At 39.7% G+C, this 22882-nt stretch overlaps 1 protein-coding gene across 2 annotated transcripts in view; it reads left to right on the top strand.

The window, feature by feature from the left end:
• The window catches only part of JAZF1 (JAZF zinc finger 1), a 179679-nt gene that overhangs the window by 78748 nt on the left and 78049 nt on the right, over positions 1-22882 (top strand). For both annotated transcript variants that reach the window (XM_021385521.1, XM_021385522.1), the window contains one exon: positions 16214-16286. In XM_021385521.1, coding sequence (XP_021241196.1) covers positions 16214-16286 — 73 coding nt within the window. The remainder of the gene's footprint in view (positions 1-16213; positions 16287-22882) is intronic.

Genomic DNA, 22882 nt, shown 5'->3' with positions numbered 1-22882 from the left:
TATTTGACTCCTCTAGTTTTACATTAAACTCATCCCTTGGATATACTTTTCAGTCACACAGGATGGCAGACGATTGTTTATAACATAAAATGTAAATCTCCCCCCCCCCCCAACCCCAATAGAAAATAAATGAAAACTGAAGGTTAGATGCAATAACACCATTACTTATGCAGACGTATCCATAACAACTGGTACTTACCTCAGTGCTTTCTGCTCAGGGATGATGAGTCTATATATACACTGGTTTTTCTCATCAAGGCATACTGTATCCCTTGTGTTTTCATAAAGCACTGTAATTGGAAATAGTCTGACAGAAGCTTTCCAAGTCTTCATCTTGGCAATGAATCTGGCTGCAAAGTGATTCTGGTTATATGAAGCATTTGAAACTGTTTATCTCTCACCGCTGGTATTCATTGATTTGTTTGTATTTCTTCAGTGTCTCCTCTAGACCTATAAAATCTGCAGTGCTTCAGCAGACATTTTGCCAGGAACACCACGGTGAACTCAAACTGAGTGCTTCTTATTTATTTTATTTTTCTTTTTTGCAGTGATGGTGGTGGGTTTGGGTGTCATCTCCCTTCCCCCTCTCCTTCATCTCTCTGTTTTGGTGGCTCCAAGCATTTGTCGACCACTTAATGTTTGGATACAGTCGGTGTACATTCACAGGATAGGATCTTTTACATTTTCTCCTCAGCGCTGTACCTTACAGCTTGAGTTCCTTGCATCTTTATTTACACTTGGTACATTGTGAAGTATGAGTGTCATCACTACTGGTAATGGTGTGGGCAAACTGCATTTTGTTTTTGTTGTAACTGTGAAAAGAGTGTTTATGACAAGATTTTTAAGTACAGTTACTCTCACATTTCTGTTAGTTGTGCCAGCATATTACATATATAAACTGCATATAAAGAGCATAAAGATTCTGATTTTATCCACAGTAGACAAGTGGAGTTGAGGTGTGTTTTTATGTTTTGCCCCTTGAATTAAAAATGTAAACAGATACAGCAGACAAAAGGTGAATGGGACAGGAGACTCTTGGTGAATTGAGCAAAGACTGTCAGGACCGTTTGTCAGGACCGTTAAGCTGTCTGTGGCTGAGCTGGAAATAGAAATTGTAGCCCTTGATCCTAGCCAGTGCAGAAACTTCATTCTGTTATTTAAAATTGGGATCAAAATTAACTTTGGTTACTTAATTTTTCAAGATGAACTTTACCATTAGCGATGGCAGGTTAAAACAATGCTTTGAATGTAATGTTTTTCCCATTGCCCCACAAAATTTTTTTCAACTTTGCCTTACACATAAAGGAGTGAAGTTTCTGGTTATATGAAGATCCTTATCTCTGGATGGAAAACAACATCCAGAATCTCTTAGTTACACTGGAGACCAGAACTATATCCAGCATTGCTCGAAGAAACAAAAAAGGATAGAACATTGTGTCATCTCCTAGTCTGTTCAACGGCATCCATGAAATGCTCCATCTATTTCACTTCTTAGCAGACGTAGGGATACATTATTGTCCCCATGTCCACTATTCCAGATAATATGCTGGCTGTTAGGTACTCTTCTTCATTCCAGACGAGCATAACTGGAATTAAGCCCCTGGAAATGGACTGTTCATGGGTGTTTGCTTACAGAAATGTAACCATGGTCCATCTACTGATGACATCCACTCACATTTCCTAACATTCTCCTCTTACTTTTAAAGTCCGAGTCTCAGTGAAACAGCTGAGTAACAGTTGCAGCTATTCATCAGTTTGCCAGAAAATTCAAGGACCCTGTAACTGTCACAGCATATACTGCAAACTTCCTTTCCTCTACCACTCCAAAGTTGCTCTTAAATCATAGAATCATAGATTCTTAAATAGTGTATACCAGAGATGCATAGGTAACACATGAAGGGAACTACAACTGTATTGAGCTGTAGAAAAAGTAGTCTGCTCCTTTCTTTTTTGTTGTTGAATTAAGTGATCAGCTGGAAATGAAGAGCCATTTAAACTCTCTGTGAGATCTTAAAGTAAGCTGATTATCTTTTCCATAGCTTCCCAAGATTTTCATGGCTGTGTGAGGATGTGTATGCATGTGGATTCCACAGACCTCTAGATGGCATGCTGATCCTTTTGACAAATACTTCAGGCTATATCCCTGCTGTTAATTTGACATGAATTAATAGAAATGGGGAGAACAGATCTGAAGATGTTTTGCAGCCTAGGTTGTTGTGCAATTAGCATTCAAGAGATTATAAAATCTTTTAAGAAAAGGAGCTAAAAAAAAGTTGGTATGAACTCAAAGACCCTCATGGGTCTTTCTGGCTTGATCAGTTAATTAAATAGTTCATACAGATCTTTTCCATCTCTTGTAACAGAAACTAAATTTGAAGTGAGTATTTACAGCAGTCTAACATCACGAGGAAAGCCTTGCTCCTGCCTGATGCTGTTCAAAGGTTCATTGAAAAGAATTTATGATCTTGGTTCCTTTGCAGCTGTAGTGGCTTTTAGTGTTGCAAACCCTGCTGATTTATAGTCCTAGCTGGTAGCTGTAGAGGGAAGGCTACTTACTGCATGGACAAGGAGAATGGACTTTGTGTCCTTGTCTTTCCAGCAGACCCTACCTCAGGCCACATCATGGCTGTAGTGCTGTCTGCCTCTTGTCATGCACCTCTGTCCTAATCCATAGTTGGAGGGTGTTGTACCTTCCTGTGCCTTCTTTCCACTGCCCACTCTACCAGATTTCTTTCCAGTTGAAGTCAGACTGCAAGCAAACGTAGCAGTGCTTGGATCATATCTTTTTTAGAATAATATACAAGTGCATGCTTTCAGACCTGGAAGCTGGAAAGTGTTTAGCCAGGTGATCACGACAATAGGAAAACTTGCATTTTGACTGCTCAGAAAGAATTTCTCCTTACGAAAGCAATGCAGACGTTTCATGGTGTGTTTCTTTTCTTTGAGTTTGGTTTGGGTTTTTAGACAGCTGTGAGTCTGGTGTGTTTCAATGTTACTAAATTTAATAGACTGTTTTTCAAGTCCATGTAGGTCAAAGAGGTAGATCCACTGAAGTAAAGATGGTTAAGCAGGGATAGTTACCACATCAAACTGGCAGGCTCAATCTCTGAGTTGGAGTGGAGCTTCACGAATGGTGAGAGATGTGTCTGAAGCTTTTAATGAGCCAGCCAAGTTGTAGGACTGCATTACCCCTTTCAAAACAAAACCAAGAAATCTTCAACCCCAGCGTTTTGCCCTAGCACTTAGCATGGGCAGATTTCAAATAGTGAGCAAACAAAAAACAAACTCAACAATCATTTGGATACTTTAAAAAAAAAAAAAAAAAGGCAAAAGAAAAGATACTGTTTCTGGCTTCAAGGGTGGTGCTGACATGGGAACCCTGAACAATGTGCAGCTTTTTCTTTGTTACAGAGCGTTTCTGAGCATCTTGTCTGGAGTTCACTGGCAGACAAACAATGTCAGTCTCCCACTGAGGTGGTTTGTTTAAGGTGTTTATTTCCATGCCTCTAATTCATGCCACCTTTCCCACAGTTTTCTGTCATAGAAAATATTTGTCTTCATTTTGACTAGGTTATTAGGTAGTCTACTGACTGTATAGAAAAGCTTTAGAGCTAGAATAAATTACAGAGGAGTTACTAGGCATGTCTCTGCTTCTCACTGCAAATCAATACTACTCTGTAGAGCAAGGGGTGAAAACACTGGATTAAGCAATGAATATTAAAAGCTACTAAAATCCAGACTGAATGGAGAGGGAGATATTTCACTTAGCCTTAGTAAATTTATTTAGAAACAGGAGTAGAAAACAGAAAAGGCTGTTTGGGAGGGTCAAGGAAAAAGCTTAAGGAACTTTGGAGGGTCAGATGGGAATATTCTTGCTGGTGGCCTTAATTTCTGTTGTAATCCAGTGACTGCTCTTAGTCCTGAATACCAAGAGAGTTCAAAGCAACTTTAGTCAAATATCTTGAACTAATCCTGGCAGGAATGCAGTTATATGGTCCTGATGCTGATATGCAGGTGTTGAATCTGGAGAAAGACTTGGTTGTCAGTTGGATTCTTTTATTAGTTTGTTTGGAAACAGCACACCAAAGAAGCTCTTCTAAGCGTGTATCCTTTTAACAGTCCTAACTTTTCTAGCTGAATGTTCTGTGGAAGTGTTTTAGAGAGTTTAACCAAACTTTTCAAGCTATTTCTTGAGGAGAGAGAACTGACTACAAAGGAAAGCCATCTGCTGCTGTGTATAGTAGCAGACTTGGAAAGGCAGTGTTGTTTTTGTATGTGCAGTTACACTTGTAAGGTTATTACTGAAATATGTTTTGAAAACGGACTATTTTTAAGGTCAAAAGTGTCTTTCTGTAGTCTGGTAGTCTTTTGGGAGTGAAATTATTAAATGCAATGTAGGGAATTTGAAAAATTATGTCTAAGAGAAATCTAACATTTTTATCCCTTAACTATTTCAGTAAATGTATGCTATACTTCTTCTTTCATAATGAGCCATTAACCAGAGGATGAACAAAACGGAAGAAAAATAATACTGACTTACTGCTGTAATAACGGACAGTCTGATCAGCTTTTAACAGGTACTGTTAGAGTAGCAACAGTAATAGAATTTAGAAGACACCGAACCATCACTTTTCTAAGTAATTTTTTTTTGCAGCAATTAAATATAGAATTAGCAGCTGGGTTGTGAGAGGAATATGCATCTTTGAGATAAACACTGCTATCTGGAAATGTGTATAGATACTGTAGATACTTATGTGTCATGTTCTAAGACAGCCTTGCTGGAGTTTCCGATGTCTCTGATGTCCGTTTCCCACCACCCTTGTTTCCAAGTTCTTGATTCTACTTACAACTCAAAGCAGAGTGGTACTACTTCTTGAAGTTGTACTGAGCGAGGAGTGAGACATTGCACCTTACCTGGTGGCTTGCACCAGAAATGCACAACATAGCAAGCTCAGGTGTGCAAAAATGAGTCATGTATCAATAGATGGTTTGGTCCTCTTAGGTGTTCTTTAGCAAAAAAAAAAAAAAAAAAAAAAAAAAAAAAAAAAGAGCTTTGGCTGCTGAGAAGCCTTCCTGATCTTGACTTCTCTGCATGTTGAGTGCCGCTCTCACCTGCCAGAACTGTAGTGTCGTTTTGGAGCTTCCTGCTGCGCGGCACTGTGAGGGGATACGGGCACTTGGCTCACGTGGAGATCAGGAAGAAAATGGGAGCTTAGAAATGGAGTGCAGTGCTTTGTGAGATGGGTAGTGAGTAGTCACCCTGCTGTTTTAACTGTAAACTTGTTTCTAATATCTTATGGCAAGTTAACTTTGTCTTCTCTTTCATATCTCTGATTAATAATTCCATATTCAAATTCAATGTGGGAGCAGAAATAATACTGTAATTTTAAAGGAATTGGTAACTCACAGCACTTTGTGTTCACTCTGGGGAAAAAAAATCATTTTTAATTGTTGAACGCAGCATGGTTTTGATTGTGGTAATAAAGAGAAAATGTAATATTTAAGACTGCTCTTCGGCCTTAAAACACCTTTGATTGTCTTATGCTTCTACTAAATTTCAGCGCTTTTGGCTTATCTGAATTGTGCGTGTCGGAAACGACAGGGAAAACACCTCAGCTGCGGGGATGAAGCTCAGCCCGAGAGAAATGGCTGGGGGTGTGACAACACCAGGCAGCCCGCGGCCGCCGGCACGGGAAATGGCGGCGAAGAGCGGCGCGCGCCCCGGGGCTGCCCGTGCTCTCGGTGCCGCCACGAGGGGGCGCCGTGGTGGCGGCGACGCTGCCCGATCTCCGTCCCGGGCAAGGCCCGTCGGTGGTGAAATCTGCGGGGCGGGTGTCAGGAGGATGGGGCCAGGCTCTGCTGGGTGGTGCCTGGTGACGGCACGAGGGGCAACGGGCACAAACCGGAACACAGGAAGTTCTGTATGAACTTGAGAAAAAAAAAAAAAAATTCTTTGCTGTGAGGGTGACAGCTCTGGAGGAGGCTGCCCAGAGTGGTTGTGGGGTCTCCTTCTCTCAAGGTATTCAAAACCCGCCCAGATGCTTTCCTGTGTAACCTGCTGTAGGGAAACTGCTTTAGCAAGGGGTTGGACTCAATCTCCAGTGGTCCTGTCCCTTCCATCCACTGTGATTCTGTGACTGTGCAAAGCAGCAGCCCAGCAGGTGACCTCTTAGAGCACCTTCAGTGAATCGCAGGAAGGATACATATTGTTTCCTTCTAAAACAGCCTTCTCTCAGAACAGACAGACACAAAACAACCACTGTTTGCACGGCACTGATGACATAGTAAATAATGTACAGTAAGCAACTTTCCTTCTCATTCCTGGTAAGTCACAGCATCACAGAGATTAGAAGGGACCTCGAGAGATCATCGGGTCCAGCTGCCCTGCTGAAGCAGGTTCCCTGTAGTAGGTCGCACAGGTGGGCGTGCAGGCAGGTCTTGAATATCTCCGTAGAAGGAGACTCCACACTCTCTCTGGGCAGCCTGTTGCAGTGCTCCATCACCCTTACAGTAAAGAAGTTCTGCCAGGATTGTACAGAATTTCCTGTGTTCAAGTTCTAGGACGTTGCTTCTTGTCCTATTGCTTGGCACCAACGAGAGCCTGGCCTCCTCCGTTTGCCTCCCACCTCCCTTTAGATATTTATAAATATTTTTGATCAGATCCTTCCTCAGTTGTCTTTTCCCCAGGTTTATCAGACTGAGGTTTCTTAGCCTTTCCTCATACGGGAGATGCTCCAGGCCCTTACTTGTCTTTGCAGCCCTCTGGTGGACTCCTCCTAGGAGATCCTTGTCTTTTTTTGAACTGGGGAGCCTTGAACTGGACACAGTAAAGATAAAGAAATTTATGTAGGTTGCTCCGGAAGTAGTGCCTCCTGTTTATTTTCTTGGAAACTACAAGAACTACAATGAGTAAAACAACACTATTTGATAGAGCTAACGCTCAGCTACAAAACATTATTTTACATCAATCACCACCATTAGCTATGCGTTTTTACCAGTGATGAACAGGAGCCTGCATTCTGCACTCATACATCTATACAAATGAAGATGACCCACAGATCCACAGCTGCTTTGGTGGCATCATTGCTAGGAAAACGTTACCCATGCAGTTCAACTTTCACTGTGCTCACATCCCCTGTTTGGTCTCCATAAACATTCAGCAAGCATCAATGAATGTCATTGAGTGCCGTTTTTTCCACATCGAGGAATTCAGTGGCACACCTTTGCTTCATACACACTTTCGTGTCAGACATCATTCTGTCAGGCTGCCCACAGGAGCAATATGTAACAGAATATTGGTGGGAAGGTTCAACCCCTACTGCCATACCAGCAACATTCGCCTCTTGACATTGTGGGCCAACGTAATAAAATAGGAGGCATTATTTTTGGAGCAGCCTTCGTAATGTATGAAATATGTTGCCTGTAGTAGTTGATTTTAATTTTTCCAGCCAAATTTAGAAGCAGCCTGTTTTCAGTGACACTTGAAAATTTAGTGTTATGTTGATAGTCTGAAATGAAGATCTTCTGACATTGCAGATGAAATATGTGTCACTGAAGTTCAGTTGTGGTTTAGTTGGCCATGGAGTTGGGATATAATTACATTATTTTAACTCCTGGAGATCATTACTACTTTGGGAAATAAAGCCCCCAAGCATCAGAACTGTCAAGATATATATTTTGAACTTTTATTTAAAGTAATACTAGGTTTTATTTATTTTGGAATGTTTAGCCAGGTTTTCATTATTAAAACTAGACTAAAACAAGGCTTTGAGTATTTGAGTAAAGATAATAAAAAGGCAAAACAGCAACCTATAAATTTTCAAATTTTTTTTAATAGGAAAACTAGCTATTTTGAAGTAACTGCTTGCTTTATGCAAAACTGTTTATCCTGGAATATGGATTTAAGCATGTACTCACCTTGCACACTTGATTTGAGAAAGCACAGGCTTCCTGTGTTTTTTTGTTAAAATTGCTCTTCTGGTAGTTACCAGGTTTTGCCCAAAAAAGGGCAAACCTCCCAGCAGATTTGCCCAGGCCAGAACCTGGTTCTCATAATAACCCACTAAACTCAACCCTAAATCAACCCAGTGCCAACTCCAAAAATTATTTCCTCATAATTTTGGCAAAATGCTGAATATAAGACAAATGTTCCTCCTTTTTTTTTTTTGTGAACTTCCAAATGTAATGGGAAATGATGTAGTGGAGAAATGTGTGAATTTTGGAAACAGGGGTGTTTTGCCTGAGCACCTTGAGAATTTGTGTCCAGGGCTGAGTCTGCATTGGAAAGCAACCTCCAGCCTTTTTCCCCCTTTGTCTCCATGCTGTCAGCACAAGGAATGAAAAATGCTTTCCCTGACCAACATCCACATATCTGCTTGCCCCAGGAGTGGTCACAGCTATGCTGGCAGAGTGTTTTTATTGGCCTCCTGTGACGTTGAGTGAGGTGACACAACTCTGTCAACAGGAGAAGGCCTTTTGATGTACTCTCGCTGTGTCCCCATCAGAGGGCTCTGCCAACATAGCTGTGCTCTTGCAGCTAGTGCAGAGGGCAGGTAACAAGGCCAGTGTGTTGAAAAGAGCATCATGCTGATGGTGTGTGTGTGGTGGGAGCGCTGTGTGTTACGAAACTGATTTTATCAGCTTCAGAATAGAATAATACCTCTAAATTATGATTTTCTTCATTAATATTTTGGGGAAACTTCAGATTTGGATGAATGAAAGGTGCCCGGCTTTCCGCAGTATGTGCATTTTTAAAACTCTCAGACAAAAGAAAGTGATCATAGTGTGGTGAGGAAGAAAAAAAAGGTTCATTTCATTATTGAAATGTGGTCATTTAGGGAGTACTTACATTGCATTCTATGTCCTTTGTGTTCACTTGACTGTTAAGTGAGAATTGACCTTTTATTTTAACACTCTGCTGTGCCACCTCCCGCGATTATTTGACTTGAATTAAATGCTGGAAAATTTAGTGAAAATGGCATTCTAATTTTTCTCTATTTCAAGCTTCATTAAGTATATTTGCACTTAGGAGTTGCAAGCAAGATGTTAACATTTCAAATGCTTAAAAATGGAATACAGCTCACAGTTTAAAAAGTAAAATAAAACAGCAGCGGACTCATGATCTTTCCCTTCTCTGAGGGGACCTTTCCAGCACTCTGCTTATTTCCTATTGATCTGATTAATGACTGTTTTACTTTTTTAAAAATAGCCATCAATTATTGCGTTTGATTGCGGCAATAATTATATGTTTCAAATAAAATCTAATTAACATAAGCAGCAAAGCATCATAGCACATGAAGTGTGTGTGCAGTTCGCTACATCCGAAAGATCACGAGACACCTTTTTGACATTGGTGACTCTGCAGCGAGTTACCAGCAATTACTTTCCAAATGGAATAGAAATCAGGTATCCGATTTACAGCATTGCTTTTTATGATCTTAGGTGCGAGCTACCAAGAATATTATAAGGATGCTCGTAATCACAGTGCGCAGTAATATTCTCTTAGCTAATGAAGGTTGTGCTCTCCTACACAGCTCCCTGCTTTGTAGACTGCTGGTATTTTAGGTAGGTTTTCAGAGAAGTAGCTGCATGAGATATGCAAGGATGGGAAAGGATGTTTCATGTTCTTCCCAGGATGCATGTGGCCTTTGAGCTTCCCACTGAGAAAGGATTTCACAAATATTGTACTTGATTCATGGTACTCTAAGTTGATGCAAAGCAAGAGATTTCACTCTGTGGACAACCTCAAGCAGCTTCTGGTCAACCTAATTGCTTTGTTAAGAAATGACGGAATAGATAAGTTGCTTAGGTCTGTCCATTACCTCTTGCTAGACTTCTTGATCTGGTATGTTTGATACTGTCCAGCCTTGAGTAATGTAATTTACTTGGGGGATAGAGGAATGGAAAATTCTTTTAATTCTTTGCGAGGAAAAACTATTCTGAAGTCAGTAGATTGTCCGTAATAAGGACCACAGAAGTAGCAAAGTAGTATAATTTCAAACAAATGAGGATGTGGCTTAGTTGATCAAGTGTTTTGGTTGGGAACTTCTGTTCTACTCCTATTTGTGTGTTATTTATATATAATATATGGCACTGGAAAGTTATACACCCTCTCATTTTTCACTTTAATTGCCTATTTGAAGACAGCGTGACAGATCCAAAGGTTGCTTTCAGCAGCTGAGGAGCACTGCGGTCACTTACTAGTATGCAGTAATTAACTTAATTGCAGAAATTTCAACATTTTAAAGAATTGGTATCTGTGATTCTACTCTGCGTTCTTTTCTGTTGTCTATACCTTTTTCTTGTGCATGGTTGTATCATAAATATATCAATTATCTTTAATGTGTTTTTTGTTTTTTTTTTCTTAGTGAAAGATACTTTTCAGGACATCTGCAAATCGTTGTATTGTTTACCTTTACTTGGTTATTTGCTTTTTAAATTAAAAGCTGGAAATGTCACATGATCAGGTGTGTTCTGTTGATCCACTATTTTTAACCTGTAATCCTTTCAATAATTATGCATTACATTAGTACATTTGAAACTGTAATCAGAGCTCAGTTTGGGTGGATTATGGGAGGTACAGGATGTCTGTTGCTTCTGGGAGTTCACGGTCTGAATTCAGTGGTGGCAGCTTGCAAGGATGAAGCATCATTGCTCAATAATAGTGTTATATAAAACACAATCTGCTGTTCTGTTTGCTGTAAGACTAAAGCAGGGATTTGTTTCTGTGTAGGTTAGCTAAAGTAACGTATATTATCTTACAGTCCAACAAAAAAAAAACATTTTCTCAGACCAGAGAGCTCTGATTTTTTTTGTACATTTTTTGCATTATAAAATGGAGTTTCGGATGTGATAAACTGCAGCAGTGAATTGATGCCTTTTGTTGTGGTCTTCCTGCGGTGTTTCATGCTTTAATTTTCAGCAGGCTGCTTTTGAACATCTTTGTCCCCTGTTTTTGAACAGTCTCCCTTGCAGTGGCATCCTGTGACTGCCTTGGATTGACCAAATATGGGGAATTTTGTACTAAAAAGTAATATGGAGCCCCCAGCGTTCACTGGAAGGGTGAAAGATGAAATAAATACAGTGTTTTGTTTTTTTGAACTTGCCTGAACGTAGCTTTCTTAGTCGTCTGTTCAGTGATAGCTTAATCTGGAAATGTGGAAGTATTTAGCATCTAATCTGGTTTTCACATTTTATTAACTCCATCTCTTTGGCATTTAGCACTGTGATCTTGGAAAAAACTTAAGCTTCTCAATATAAAAAAAAATATATAAAAATGGTAAAGGTGTCCTTGAAGTCAAGTGGGTTTAAAACTCTTGCAGACTCATGGTATTTATCTCCAGTCTCCTGTCTCTGAGGTGCAGAGCACTGTCTGCTGTAACACATTGCTTCCCTTTTAGAGATGATGGAAGATGAAGATGTGTTACATGGAGCGAAGGATATGCAGCAGTCTGTGCTAGATTACGGGTGTTGCCCTTAACTGAATGAGCTTTGAATGCATGTGTTGTAAGTTGAAAAGCTAAATGTATTTTTTTCTGTTAAAGATACTACTGGGGTACCGTGTGAATGTCTGTGAAATAATTGTTGCCTGTGATCTTAGCCTTCAGATTCATAAGAGGACCCTGAATAGCACTGCATCTGGAATTGAAACTGTGAAATTCCTAGTGGCTTCCTTGCAGTGGGAGTTTTGGGCTGGGAACAGTTTCCAGTAATGCTGAATTTATCTGTTTCTGGCTTTTTAAGCTATGTCCATGTAAGAACAATTGTGGACTTTGGAAGAAGCCAACAGAAATGTTTCCCTTGGCATCATCAGTGAAGCGAGCTAGTTTCAGAGGAAGTGTAGGTTTTAATTAATTAGCTGAGCGGACTTGTATCAGCCAGTTCTTAAGGCCAAGTGAAATACAAGACAGACACTCCACAAACCCAGTGGTGGGCGCGTGGGCTGTCTGTAGGTCTGCTCTAGCAAGCGAGGTTGAGACGGGAGAACTTCTGCATGTGCTGTTCCATTCCATTTTATGTACATGCACCGATCTTGCAGGAAAAGGCGAGATTATCATAAACATCTCCAAGTGACATGGGAGATGGATCAAATCTTTTTTAAGCTATGGTTTCATCTTCCTCCGCCCCGAAGTGTAGTATCTACAATGATTCAGATGTCCTTCCTCAGTACTGGACTCTTGTGAGTCTTGACCTCAGCTGCTGCCTGTGTAGTGATGGCACAGCTGACCACTTCATACTTAAGATGTCCAGGAGTAGTTTCAATTTTACCTCCTTTAAATCACCGTTTCTATTTCTGAGGGCATCTTTGCCACTTAGCACTTTTCCTATGCGCTACATGAGGAAAGCTTGTGGTTGTCAAATGCTGCCACTGAGATTTGTTAGCCCTTGTCTCTGTGTCTTGTAAGGTGAAAAGTGATTTTTCGTAGTGTTTTAAGTGCAGAAACTTTATGAAAATTTTCTCATGAAGTTGTTCATTATACATGTCTAATAAAATAAAGGTAGGGCAAAACCTCGTGCTTTGTTTTATTAAACAACTAAGACGCGGCACGTATTTTGTGCACAAATGCTTGTGTGGAAAAAAGTCCTGTATCTGATGAAGTCTGTACTTTGGATGGGATGGGTATGCCTTTTTATTATTTGCTCTCTTTAAAATACTTTACCACGTTAGGATTTTGCAGCATTTTCAAGCTGCAAGCTATTTCTCTGTAGAATGAGGTGATTTAGTAATGGTAGCTTGGTTCAGCAGTCCGTGATTCATTTGGTTAGCACGTGCTCTACAGAAATGCCTGGCTTCATTTGAGCAGTTTAAAGGAGGTACCGTGCAATTTATGGTGTCGGCCTTAATTATGTATTCATACTGCTTGTCTGGTTGCCCAGTATGAAGCGCTTTGTGGATGTGAGAAATTGGAGGTGCCTAATCCCTGATTAGTTGAAAAACTGTATCTCATGTGAGTGTTGGCACCATCAGATCAGTCTTTTAATAGCGAGGTGGGGGGACTCAGAGGAACAAAAAAAAAAAAACCTAAGATTTTCTTTCTATAACATTATAGAAAGAAAACAACGCAACAGGGTTTCCAAAAATCTAAAACCACAGTAAAATAAGAGTACATAGCTAATAAATAAGTAGAACCCTGAGTGTTGCTGAAAGTATATAGTGTTTTCTGTCTTCCCATTGTGAAATGAATTTGGTGGCACATAATGCTTATGAGAAGAAACACGTATTGGACAGCGGGTGGCAATTTGTCCCACAAGATTTAAAATGGTACAACAGAAATAATGTGGTAGCGAATCTGCAATATCCCATGTCCATTCAAGAAGCCAGGATGACCAGCTACAGTAGTGTGAATTAGCCAGGTGTTGATCAGTCCCTTCAAAACCAAATCTGGTTGTTTTTGTGTGCTCTGTGTGGTTTTTTTCTGTATAAGAAAAGGAGTTCAGATCAGTCTGAGGCTGTGCTGCTTAAATACTTTTCAAGAAAGAGATCATCAGTGAGTGTTTAATCCATTAGAGGTGTCTGTTTGGAAAGTATCTAGGCTACCCCTGGCTGACTTGACCATTCTGTGCATGCTTGAAGAAGCATTGACCAAACACTTCATGCTCTACAGGGCCATTTTGTGAGCAGCAGGGAAACCAGTGAGTGGACAGCATGGGGAAAGCACTGTCTACGTGCACAGGCAGTTATACACATTTCCATGTGGTTTCTTAACTTGCTCATGCATCAGGAAGATTTTTTTCTGGAGGGAATGGGATCCTGACACAAGGGCCCTGAGGGCTGCAAAGGAAAGGAGTGGTGAGAAGGGGCTGTGTGAAGGACAGGGTAGAGGAGAGGGAGTGCGGGCACGGAATGAGGAGGAGTGCACTGAGGTGAGAAGGCGCGGACCACTGACATTTTAAGGCAATGATGGGTTGAAGCTGCCCCAGGGAGGAGATGTGGGTGCTCCGAGGGCAGCTGAAGGGACAGGCTGGCTAACTAGGCCATCTGTGTGTCAGATGGCACCTTCTGAGGGACAGAGCTCTTCTATGCAGGTGCCAGGTGGCAGATAGCATGCTTCAGTGACACACCTCTCCAGAAGTTATAGGTTTTGGGGTTTTTTTTGTTTTCATCTTAGTTTCTCCATCTTCAGTGAGTGTTATGGTGGCAGGCAGGGGAAGAGCAGTGGGCTCTTCAGCAAAGCTTTCCCTTTTCTTCTCACACAGAGAGGTGCAGCACTGTGGTGTAAACCAGCCCTAATTTTACCTTTCAGTCACAAAACTTCTTGTTTTGTAAGTGGAGGTTAATTCCGTTTAAGAGCTGGATTATTGAAGACACAGTCATTTAACACGGGCTGAGGTGGTGTTCGGACAGCAAGTCGTGGTGGGGATCAGTGCTCTGCAGACATCAATATTGAGGCCGTTTCATGGCAGGCCATGCCCCGCAGAGGTGTAGAACTAAGAGTTCACCAGGATAGTGGTTGTGTGCTCAGCCTACTACGTGGCTGTGTTCTGTGGAAACAAAGTCAAGGAAAAGATCTTGTGAACCTCACTTCCTCATAAAGAGTTATAAAGATAGCCGGGAAGATAGCCAATGCTTTGCTGTCTTTGTTGAGCTTAATGTGGAGCTTGTTGTGCTGGTAATTGCTGCAGGATTTCCCCAGGCACCAGAAAGGCAAGGAAAATAGACACGGTTGCTGTCTGGGTTGGCACTTGGGCTTTTATCCTTCTTGACAGCATTTATCTCTTTATGGGTGTATTGATAAGACGCGTTAGCAAATCCAAGAGTCTGAGCTTCGCAGGAACGAACGTGGGAAGAAAGATTAGCATCAGTCTGAGCTCCCAGGGGTGAGACGGGGAGTTCCCTGCTCACCAGACACAGACATTATTGGCTTCAGGCAGTAGGGCAACTACTGCGCCTACCTCAGGCACAGTCTCCATTCATTTCAGTTAAAAATCTTCCTTAAGGCAAGGTAGCTGAGACAGATTCCAAAATAATTTTTATCATGTTTTAAAAACAAGAGCCACAAAACCCATCACAAGCAACTGATGAGGCCAAACAAATGTGCCTATCAAGATAACGAGCTTTTCGAGATTAGCATTGCTTACAGTTGCAGCAAGAAGTGAGAGCAATCTAAAACACAGCCTCACTACAAGATCTCTCCTTGTTTGTTTGTTCTTGGGTATGTTATGCTTGTTTCTTTCCTCTCCCAAACACATTTCTCCAAAATAAAAGATGACTAGCAGGAGCACTATGGGGAGTTATTTACTAAAAGCCATTTGTGTTTATAGTTTAAAAAAAAAAAAAAAAAAGCAGAAGTTGCATCCAGAACTGCTTTTAGAGACATGCATAAAATATATTGTTAATGGCTTTGTGGTATTATGTGCAGGCATGATGCGCATTTTCATCTGGAAACTTTTGGAGACTGTTTGTGCTTAGCTCCTAAAGGCACATTTCTACATTGTGGGGCAACATTGTATTTGAAACTTCAATATAATCCTATTTTTTTGTATAATAAAACTGTTTAAGCTATGGGTGTATTCCATGAGTTTCAGTTTGAGAAATTTAAGACTATTTCTTTTTCATATAAAAGCAAAACTTAACTGAAAAGGGTTGATGAAAAATAATGATTGAAAACATATTTTTTTCATTTGAGAAAGTTGGTACTTGAGGGATTTGGATTGTGTTTGTTTCAGGGCTTTTGGTGGGCAGTGCTCTGCTTGGCAAACGTTTTTGCTTCAAGTACATTTTTTGTATGACTTTTGATCAAGTGCTTCAAAAATAAGCTGCAGAGAAAGGAGAAAGTGAAATTCAGATGCGGAAGAAAAGTATCAAGTCCCAGCTGAAGAGATTTAATCAGTCTTGAAACATCTCAAAATGTGTCAACCACATTTAGAAATGGCTACATTAAAAAGGAAGAAAGCTTGATCGTTTTAACGCTGTAAATCATGGAAAGCAGTGAAAACTAATATTTATGGGGGGGATTGTGAAAGCCTGTGTGACAGTTGGAAATTACATCACTGTTGATGTTTCAAATTCTTGTGCAAAGTAATGCAATACTGTGTTTATGAATGAATGAACAAATGATTGTGCTGTGCTAAGCATACTCTGTATGTATCAACTGGTTTGAGCCATTTTGTATCTCTTGTCTTTGCTTATGTTACTCCACTGTATACAGTTCTATGTGTTTTAGCATAAATACAGAAAACACAATTCAGTAGATGTTTTTTTTTTTTATTTCAGATACAGACCCACGTGTATTAGAGAAACAAGAACTTCAGCAGCCAACCTATGTTGCTCTAAGTTACATTAACAGGTAAGCATGGTTCTTTTTTGCCAGTATAACTGATGATATTTTGCACAGCATATGTGGATCTGCATATGCCAAAAAGGGGATTCCTACGTATTCATTGTACTTTGTTTTTTGTTATATGACACTGTGATAATACCTGTTTTGTGAAGACAGTTGAATTAAAATTTAACTAAGTTTTTAATCACTTTAATATAGGGCATTAGCAGCCCTTTTGTTGTACTGCTCAAATACTTAGGGGATGAGGCTGCCTGACCTGTGTAACCTAAGACATGAGAAATTTGAGAAATTTAACATTTACCTAAATAACAGCAAATAGACTTGGCTTTCCATTTATTGATTGAGTGCAGAACTGAAACCTCCTGAGTGCTCCAGCGTGGAAGCTGCTGTCTTGGGCTGCATTATGGTAAAGAGCAGCCTGAGAGCTGAGGGTTTGTATAACGTTTCCTGCAGAGAAAGGGTGTCAGTGAGGGGAAGAAAAGAAGAGGTAGGAAAGTAAGAAGCGATGTTCACTTGAAGTAACTAAATTTTCTCCACTGCATGAGACTATTACGATTGCGAATAGCTGGTATTGGCATGGTTTCCTAATTGGCCAGTGACTGTTATTCTTCCTGGACACAGTCCTACACTTTAAAGCATATTTTGAAATTAACCATGACCCTTTTTAACACTTCTGTTGATCTCATTTAACATATAAAACTTTTTTTGCGCTATGTAGGCTTGGTATGTTGTCATGTGTATTGGTTTGCTTCTATTTTTCCATTATATACTTGGGCGTTTTCTCTTGTTGCTTCTGTGGTTATTTTACTTAACGTGAGGGGGAGGAAAGTTTTATAAAAATTAGGGAAAAGCTGTCTTAAGACCATAGGAAGTGCCATGGGACTTCATTGTCTGATTAAAAATTGGAACGGCTTTTAAAGTAAAGTGACACTTTGTCTAGATTTCATAATTTTGGTACCCTTTTTAATTGATTTCTGTGTGACTGAGACTGTTTTAGTAGCTACGTGTTTTACCCAAACTTTCTTCCCTTTTTAATTTTGAGAAATGTGCAGAACTAACGTGAGTACTTCTTAGAGCAAAACCCAATCTTTATTAACTCTTACTTAAACCAGCTGCTGTTTAATTTCTTTTCTAACTGTGTTTTAATTTTCCTTCTAAAAGTGCTGATATCTTTCATTGAGCCACCTGCTCTAGGCAGCTCAGGCTCTTGAGGGAGCAGCAATATCCATTACACTAATAGACATGCCTTTCTATTTCCCCCTACATATGCCAGAGCTGGGTTCTGCTTTGTTGTCCCAGGCTATGAGCTCTGATTTTGTAGCCTAATACATGTCATAAACATGTTGCATACTGTTAGATATCAAACACCAGATACTGCTGCCCTTTTTTTTTTTTAAAACCGTGCTTTTATGACTTCCAAGTGGAACTGAACTTAGCTTCGCTCCTGCTGTGACTTCCAGACCTTAAAACAATCTACCTCTGCAGGTCTGTGTATTCAACATGTTCTTTGTGGGCCATACGTTCTTTGGGAGCCTGGGAAAACAGAGACTTGTGATTCTCAGGGCTTGTCAAAATTGTATTATAAGATGTATACTTAGTATATATTGAGGTAGAAAAATGTAAGAGAATGATGAAGTGGGTGTGCTTTATACTCTGCTCATTGCCCTGTTGCATAGTGGCCTCTGTAAGCTAAAACAAAACAAAACATAAATCTGAGGTGTCTGGTTGGATAGCTGGGAGGATAAAGTGTCAATAAGGCAGACAGAAGAGACAGAAAGATACAGGAGTCTTTGTTGATGATCTGAAACATACTCTTGCATCCATTTCCCTTCTACTCCCAGGTTATTTTCTCAGGCACGTTAATTTGATAATATTGTATGTGCATTTAAATTCTGAACCAGCCTTCAGATTGCAGACGTCTGTAAGGCTCAGTCCCTTTCTCTGCTGAAAATTTACTGCCATTACAGCCTTCAGTAACTACACACAGATGCCGTTTCATAGTATGTGATCCTCATGTAGTCAGATAATGTTTCTTTTCAAACTGGAGGACAAAATATAAATTATAGGGCATAATGGTTTATTATCTCTACATCAAACGCTTCTAATGGTCACTGGCTGGATTGCAGCAAGTCCTTCTCTCAGACAGAGTTTAAGGTAGTCTTAATGCAGTCCCCAATATTGATCTTTGTTTCTTACTTACTTTCTTTTTTCTTTCTTAAAAGTCAAATTGGAGTAAGATACACTGTTGCAAAGCAGACACAACCTGATTCCGTTCTGTAAATACAGGAGTAGTTTGTCTGTCTGCAAGGAGTCCAGTGGTGCTACTGCATGAGTGGGATGCCGACAGTGATCTGTCAGTAGTTGCATATGAGCAATTGGATCTACATCCTCCAGTAGTTCTTAGAGATGCTTCCTTTGCCTACACTTTTGTATTTCTCATTGCATTGAAATACAGTGATTAGTGTCAATAGTATTGCTTACTCTATTTCTTAGATTCAGTGTTTATAGCTTTAATTATCATGGGTATGGATTTTGCTTGATCTTCTTTGGAATAGCTTCACCTCTTTGTGCCTCTGAGACTGTTGCCTTGGGACTTCAATGGAGATAGTTCTCAGGTTTGCTGTTTTGTGTGGAATCTGAAGCTCTGGAGTTGTAGCATACTGTCAAGGCCTTTAGGATTCTGGGTGTACTGGAGAGGGAGTTCTCATTATTTGCATGCTTTAAAACATTTCAAAAGCCATCAGGACTCGGCACTTTCAGATTGTGAGGATCAGAAATGGAAGCAAAGCTTGACTGATTGGAGTAAAGTTCCTTGTGCCTTCAAGACAGAAGGTGGGAAGTGCTATAGAAGCTTGTAGTATTGGAAGCATATGCCATAAAAACAGGCATTTGATACAGTTTCTAATAAAAGTAATTTTTTTTTCTGTCCTTAGAGACAGAAATTGCTTTAATTAAAAGCTTCTTATCGTAGTTGGGAAAAGAAGGAAATTAGAATACTCCTGCAACTGAAAATAAACTGCGTTAATTATAATAGTGTTTCTACTGCAAGTCACGTTGAGGAAATGTTGAAAGCAAAGACTGTTTTAATCTTTAAATCTCAACAAAGCTACCAAATACTGTAAATTAATTTAATGCTAGGTTCTTTTTTAATGGGAGATTTCTATTGATGATTGAGAACATACAAGAAAGGTTACAACAAAATATGTTGCAAGTAGCAGTCCTAAAAGCAGCTACAGAATGCTGGGATGAATATTCTGTTACCTGTGTGCAGGCTGTTGAATGTCTATGAACCTTATTCTTGCGTGCGAATGAAGCCTGTGATCAAAACTGAATGTCATTCTTGGATCAGCAGATTGCCCCAGCCAGTCCTGACATTTCTTCTTCTCGCTCCCGATATTAACTAGCAAGATTTTGCCCTCGCTGTTGCCATTTTAAATTCCCTGTAGGCTCCAGACCTCTCTTTTCCCTTCTGTCTCGTTGATCATTGACTTTTCCAGAACAAATTTCCCAACTTTGCTTCTTTTCTTTAATACAACATGATGTAAAATCAAATGTTTCTTTGAATACTTTTGTGAAAGGAATTAATTGCCTATGAAGACCTAACCGCTGCAAACCCCCACTGTCTTGTCTAGCTCCCTAATTTTGGTTCTGCTGCTGTTAATTATAGCATTTAATGTTAATTCGTAAGTTATTTTAAAAAGTGGTAAATCTTCAGGTAGCAATATATTTAGTATACATATGTTACTAATGAAATAATGAGAAGAATCATAGAATATCCTGTGTTGGAAGGGTCCCATAAGGATCATCATGTCCAACTCCTGGCTCCACACAGGACCACCCAAAAATCGGACCTTATGTCTGAGGGTGTTGTCCAGACTCTTCTTGAATTCCGGCAAGCTCGGGGCTCTGACCATTTCCCTAGGGAGTCTGGTCCAGTGCCCAGCCACCCTCTGGTGAAGAACCTTTTCCAGATACCCAACCTGAATGTACTGGATTTAGAAGCATTGCTCTTTGGCTCTGTTCAAATGGTTTCTTAGCAGAGCATTCAAGCCACGTGATACTGGCAACTTATTTCTTTGGCACTGACTTATTTTTTCATTAACATACCATATTCAGTACTAGATAGAAATTTAAAATTTTACTCCTTTCTGTACAGGAGGTTTTTTCTTCCCATTGGCCACTTCTATTCATGTCCATTTTCTGTCATCAGGGATATCTTGTGATGTGTGTTAGTGGTGGGTTTCCTCTGCCAGTTGGTTCTGTGAATCCATTTGGTTTTAACTTTAAACATACTGTTCAATAAATATACTGACTTATGCTTGTATAATGTGTGGAAAACCAAGATTCAATTTCCTCCTCTTTGATCCTTTAGGAGTGTTTCAATCATAAAGCTATTGACTGTCTTGAGATAGGACATTATTTATACTCTTGACACTTCTCCTCTCTTCCTCATGGTTTTGGTGTACCTTCATCTGAATGTCTGTTGGAGCAGAGTTTGGAATGAAGAAACTACTAAAATTATGAGGCTGGAGAGATGTAAGTTTGTTTCCCTTTGCTTACTGTCTCAATGAATTTTTTTTTCAGAAAGCATATGCAGAATAGAACCTTTCTGAAATAGTGAGAATCTTCCTCTAAAATGGCTATTCACTGCAGCATTCATCTGATGAACAGGAGGTCAGACTTCAGATCAGTTCTTCTAGTTCAGGCTGGAGATTTCAGTTTTGAAGGTGCGTTATTGGTAGTACACTGCAGATTTATTAGGACATGCTACAAGGAAATACATAAGATTTTTTAATCTCAGAGCAGTTAATTTGACTTTATGAATGAAAAAGCAAAACAGAAAAAAAATTACAACTAAAGAAAACAAATTGACCTCTTCATGGGTTCTTCCAACCTCTCACATGAGCTGTCTCAACTCTGACATCATGATTCAGAAGTAAAAGGATAGAGACCAGAAATATTTTTCCATTTTTTGAGTCCTGCTGGAGATCATTTTTTTCCACACAAGAAAGTCTGAGCTCGTGAATCCAGAAATCTATATCTGTACCACCTGTTTGGACTAGAGGCATCCTATTGTGCTTAGTACCGCAGTTCTTGCACTTTGTCTTGAAATTTAACTTCTCCTTTCTGTAATGTGATGCTGTCTTCCTTGAATTAAATATCATGGCTCTGTGAAAGTGCAGTGATTCCCGCAAACTATTGATTCTCATCTCATTGAGGATGCACGCTGATGCTTCCAGTAGCTGCTGGCTTCGATGCATATGACAGAATACAGAAACCAAGGGTTCAAAGTAACATGTCAATTGCCAGATAATATTTTTCTGTGTGAGCTTATTTTTATGTTTGCAGTGACCAAGTAGATCATGTGTTTTTATTCATGTAGCCATATCTTTATGCTCTGCTTTTTGACTTGTTCTGGAGATGGAACAAGACAAACTTCAGATGATAATTCAAACAAGATGTGCAGAAATGAATTTTAGTTAGAGTGAGGGGAATGCCTTTTGGTTTGGAAGGATTTATGCAGTTGGCTTTGTTTTCTCTTTTCTCTTTTTATCAGTTTCAAGCTAAGCAAAACTGAAGATTTATATAATGTACAGCTCTTTTATTTCATGTCAGCAGTAAAGATCAAAAAGCAGATTGGCATTTTAAGGAAAGCCCTAATGCCATGCCCTGAAATAGAAATTATAAGATGAATTAAAATGTGTAGAACGCTGAAAGAATGTGTTTCAGTTGTAGGCTTGTTTTTTGTTTTTAATTGAGAGGTAGTTAGCTTTTTTCTGGCATTGTTCATATGGAAAATTAATAGAAAAGAAATCCTCCATCTCTTTACTTCTGATGCACGCAAAAGTCTCAAGTGAAAGAAGTGTTGCTAAGTCTGCATTCTTCCTTGGGAGTGTGTCTTCACATGACTCTGCGTGCAGTTTAGTTACCAAACATCAGAGCCATCAGTGTAAATCCCCAAGGCTTTCAAGAGTCTTGTCTTTATCAGGATTTTCTTCATCTTTGGTCATTGTGGCATACCAAAATTGATGAAAAAATTGCCATGTCTTTCCAGCAGTGGATTTTATCTTGACAGGTCCTGTTTCTATTTCCAGCTTTCTACCTATATTTTCCATTTACTCTTGCATAGGTCACTTCATTATGGGGAAGGAGGGAAGTAATTCTTCAGTTTCCGTCTTAAAAAGAAAACAATTCTGTTCTCTGATTTTGAAATAAACATGTTTAAATACAACCATAAGCAGTAGTAGTGCTTTCAGAAGGAGGGTGTTTGCCTCACCAAAAAAAAAAATTGTATTCACTTACTTCATTGTCATTCATATGGGGGGGGTGTGCTGGCACAATGAGACCCTTATTAGATTCTGGTATATAACCAGAATATGCTCATAATTTATATTATAGCTATTTAACGTGCTTGCAGAACTATTTGAAAAGCACACTAATGCACCAGTTTCTGCAGAAAGAAGTTGTGGAAGTTCTGATATGCTTTGATTTCAGAGTGAAGGATGATCAAAGATTTTACATTGGTGCACTAGTGTTCTTTCAAGTGTAATTGAAGATAAAAGGGCTGAAACTAGTGACTGTTCTTCCTACCTTTTGCTTAT

This window comes from Numida meleagris, chromosome 2, assembly GCF_002078875.1.
Source record: "Numida meleagris isolate 19003 breed g44 Domestic line chromosome 2, NumMel1.0, whole genome shotgun sequence".
NCBI classification, from domain to species: Eukaryota; Metazoa; Chordata; class Aves; order Galliformes; family Numididae; genus Numida; species Numida meleagris.
Note: the sequence above shows the minus strand (reverse complement) of the source record. Positions and strands in the feature narration are given on the sequence as shown.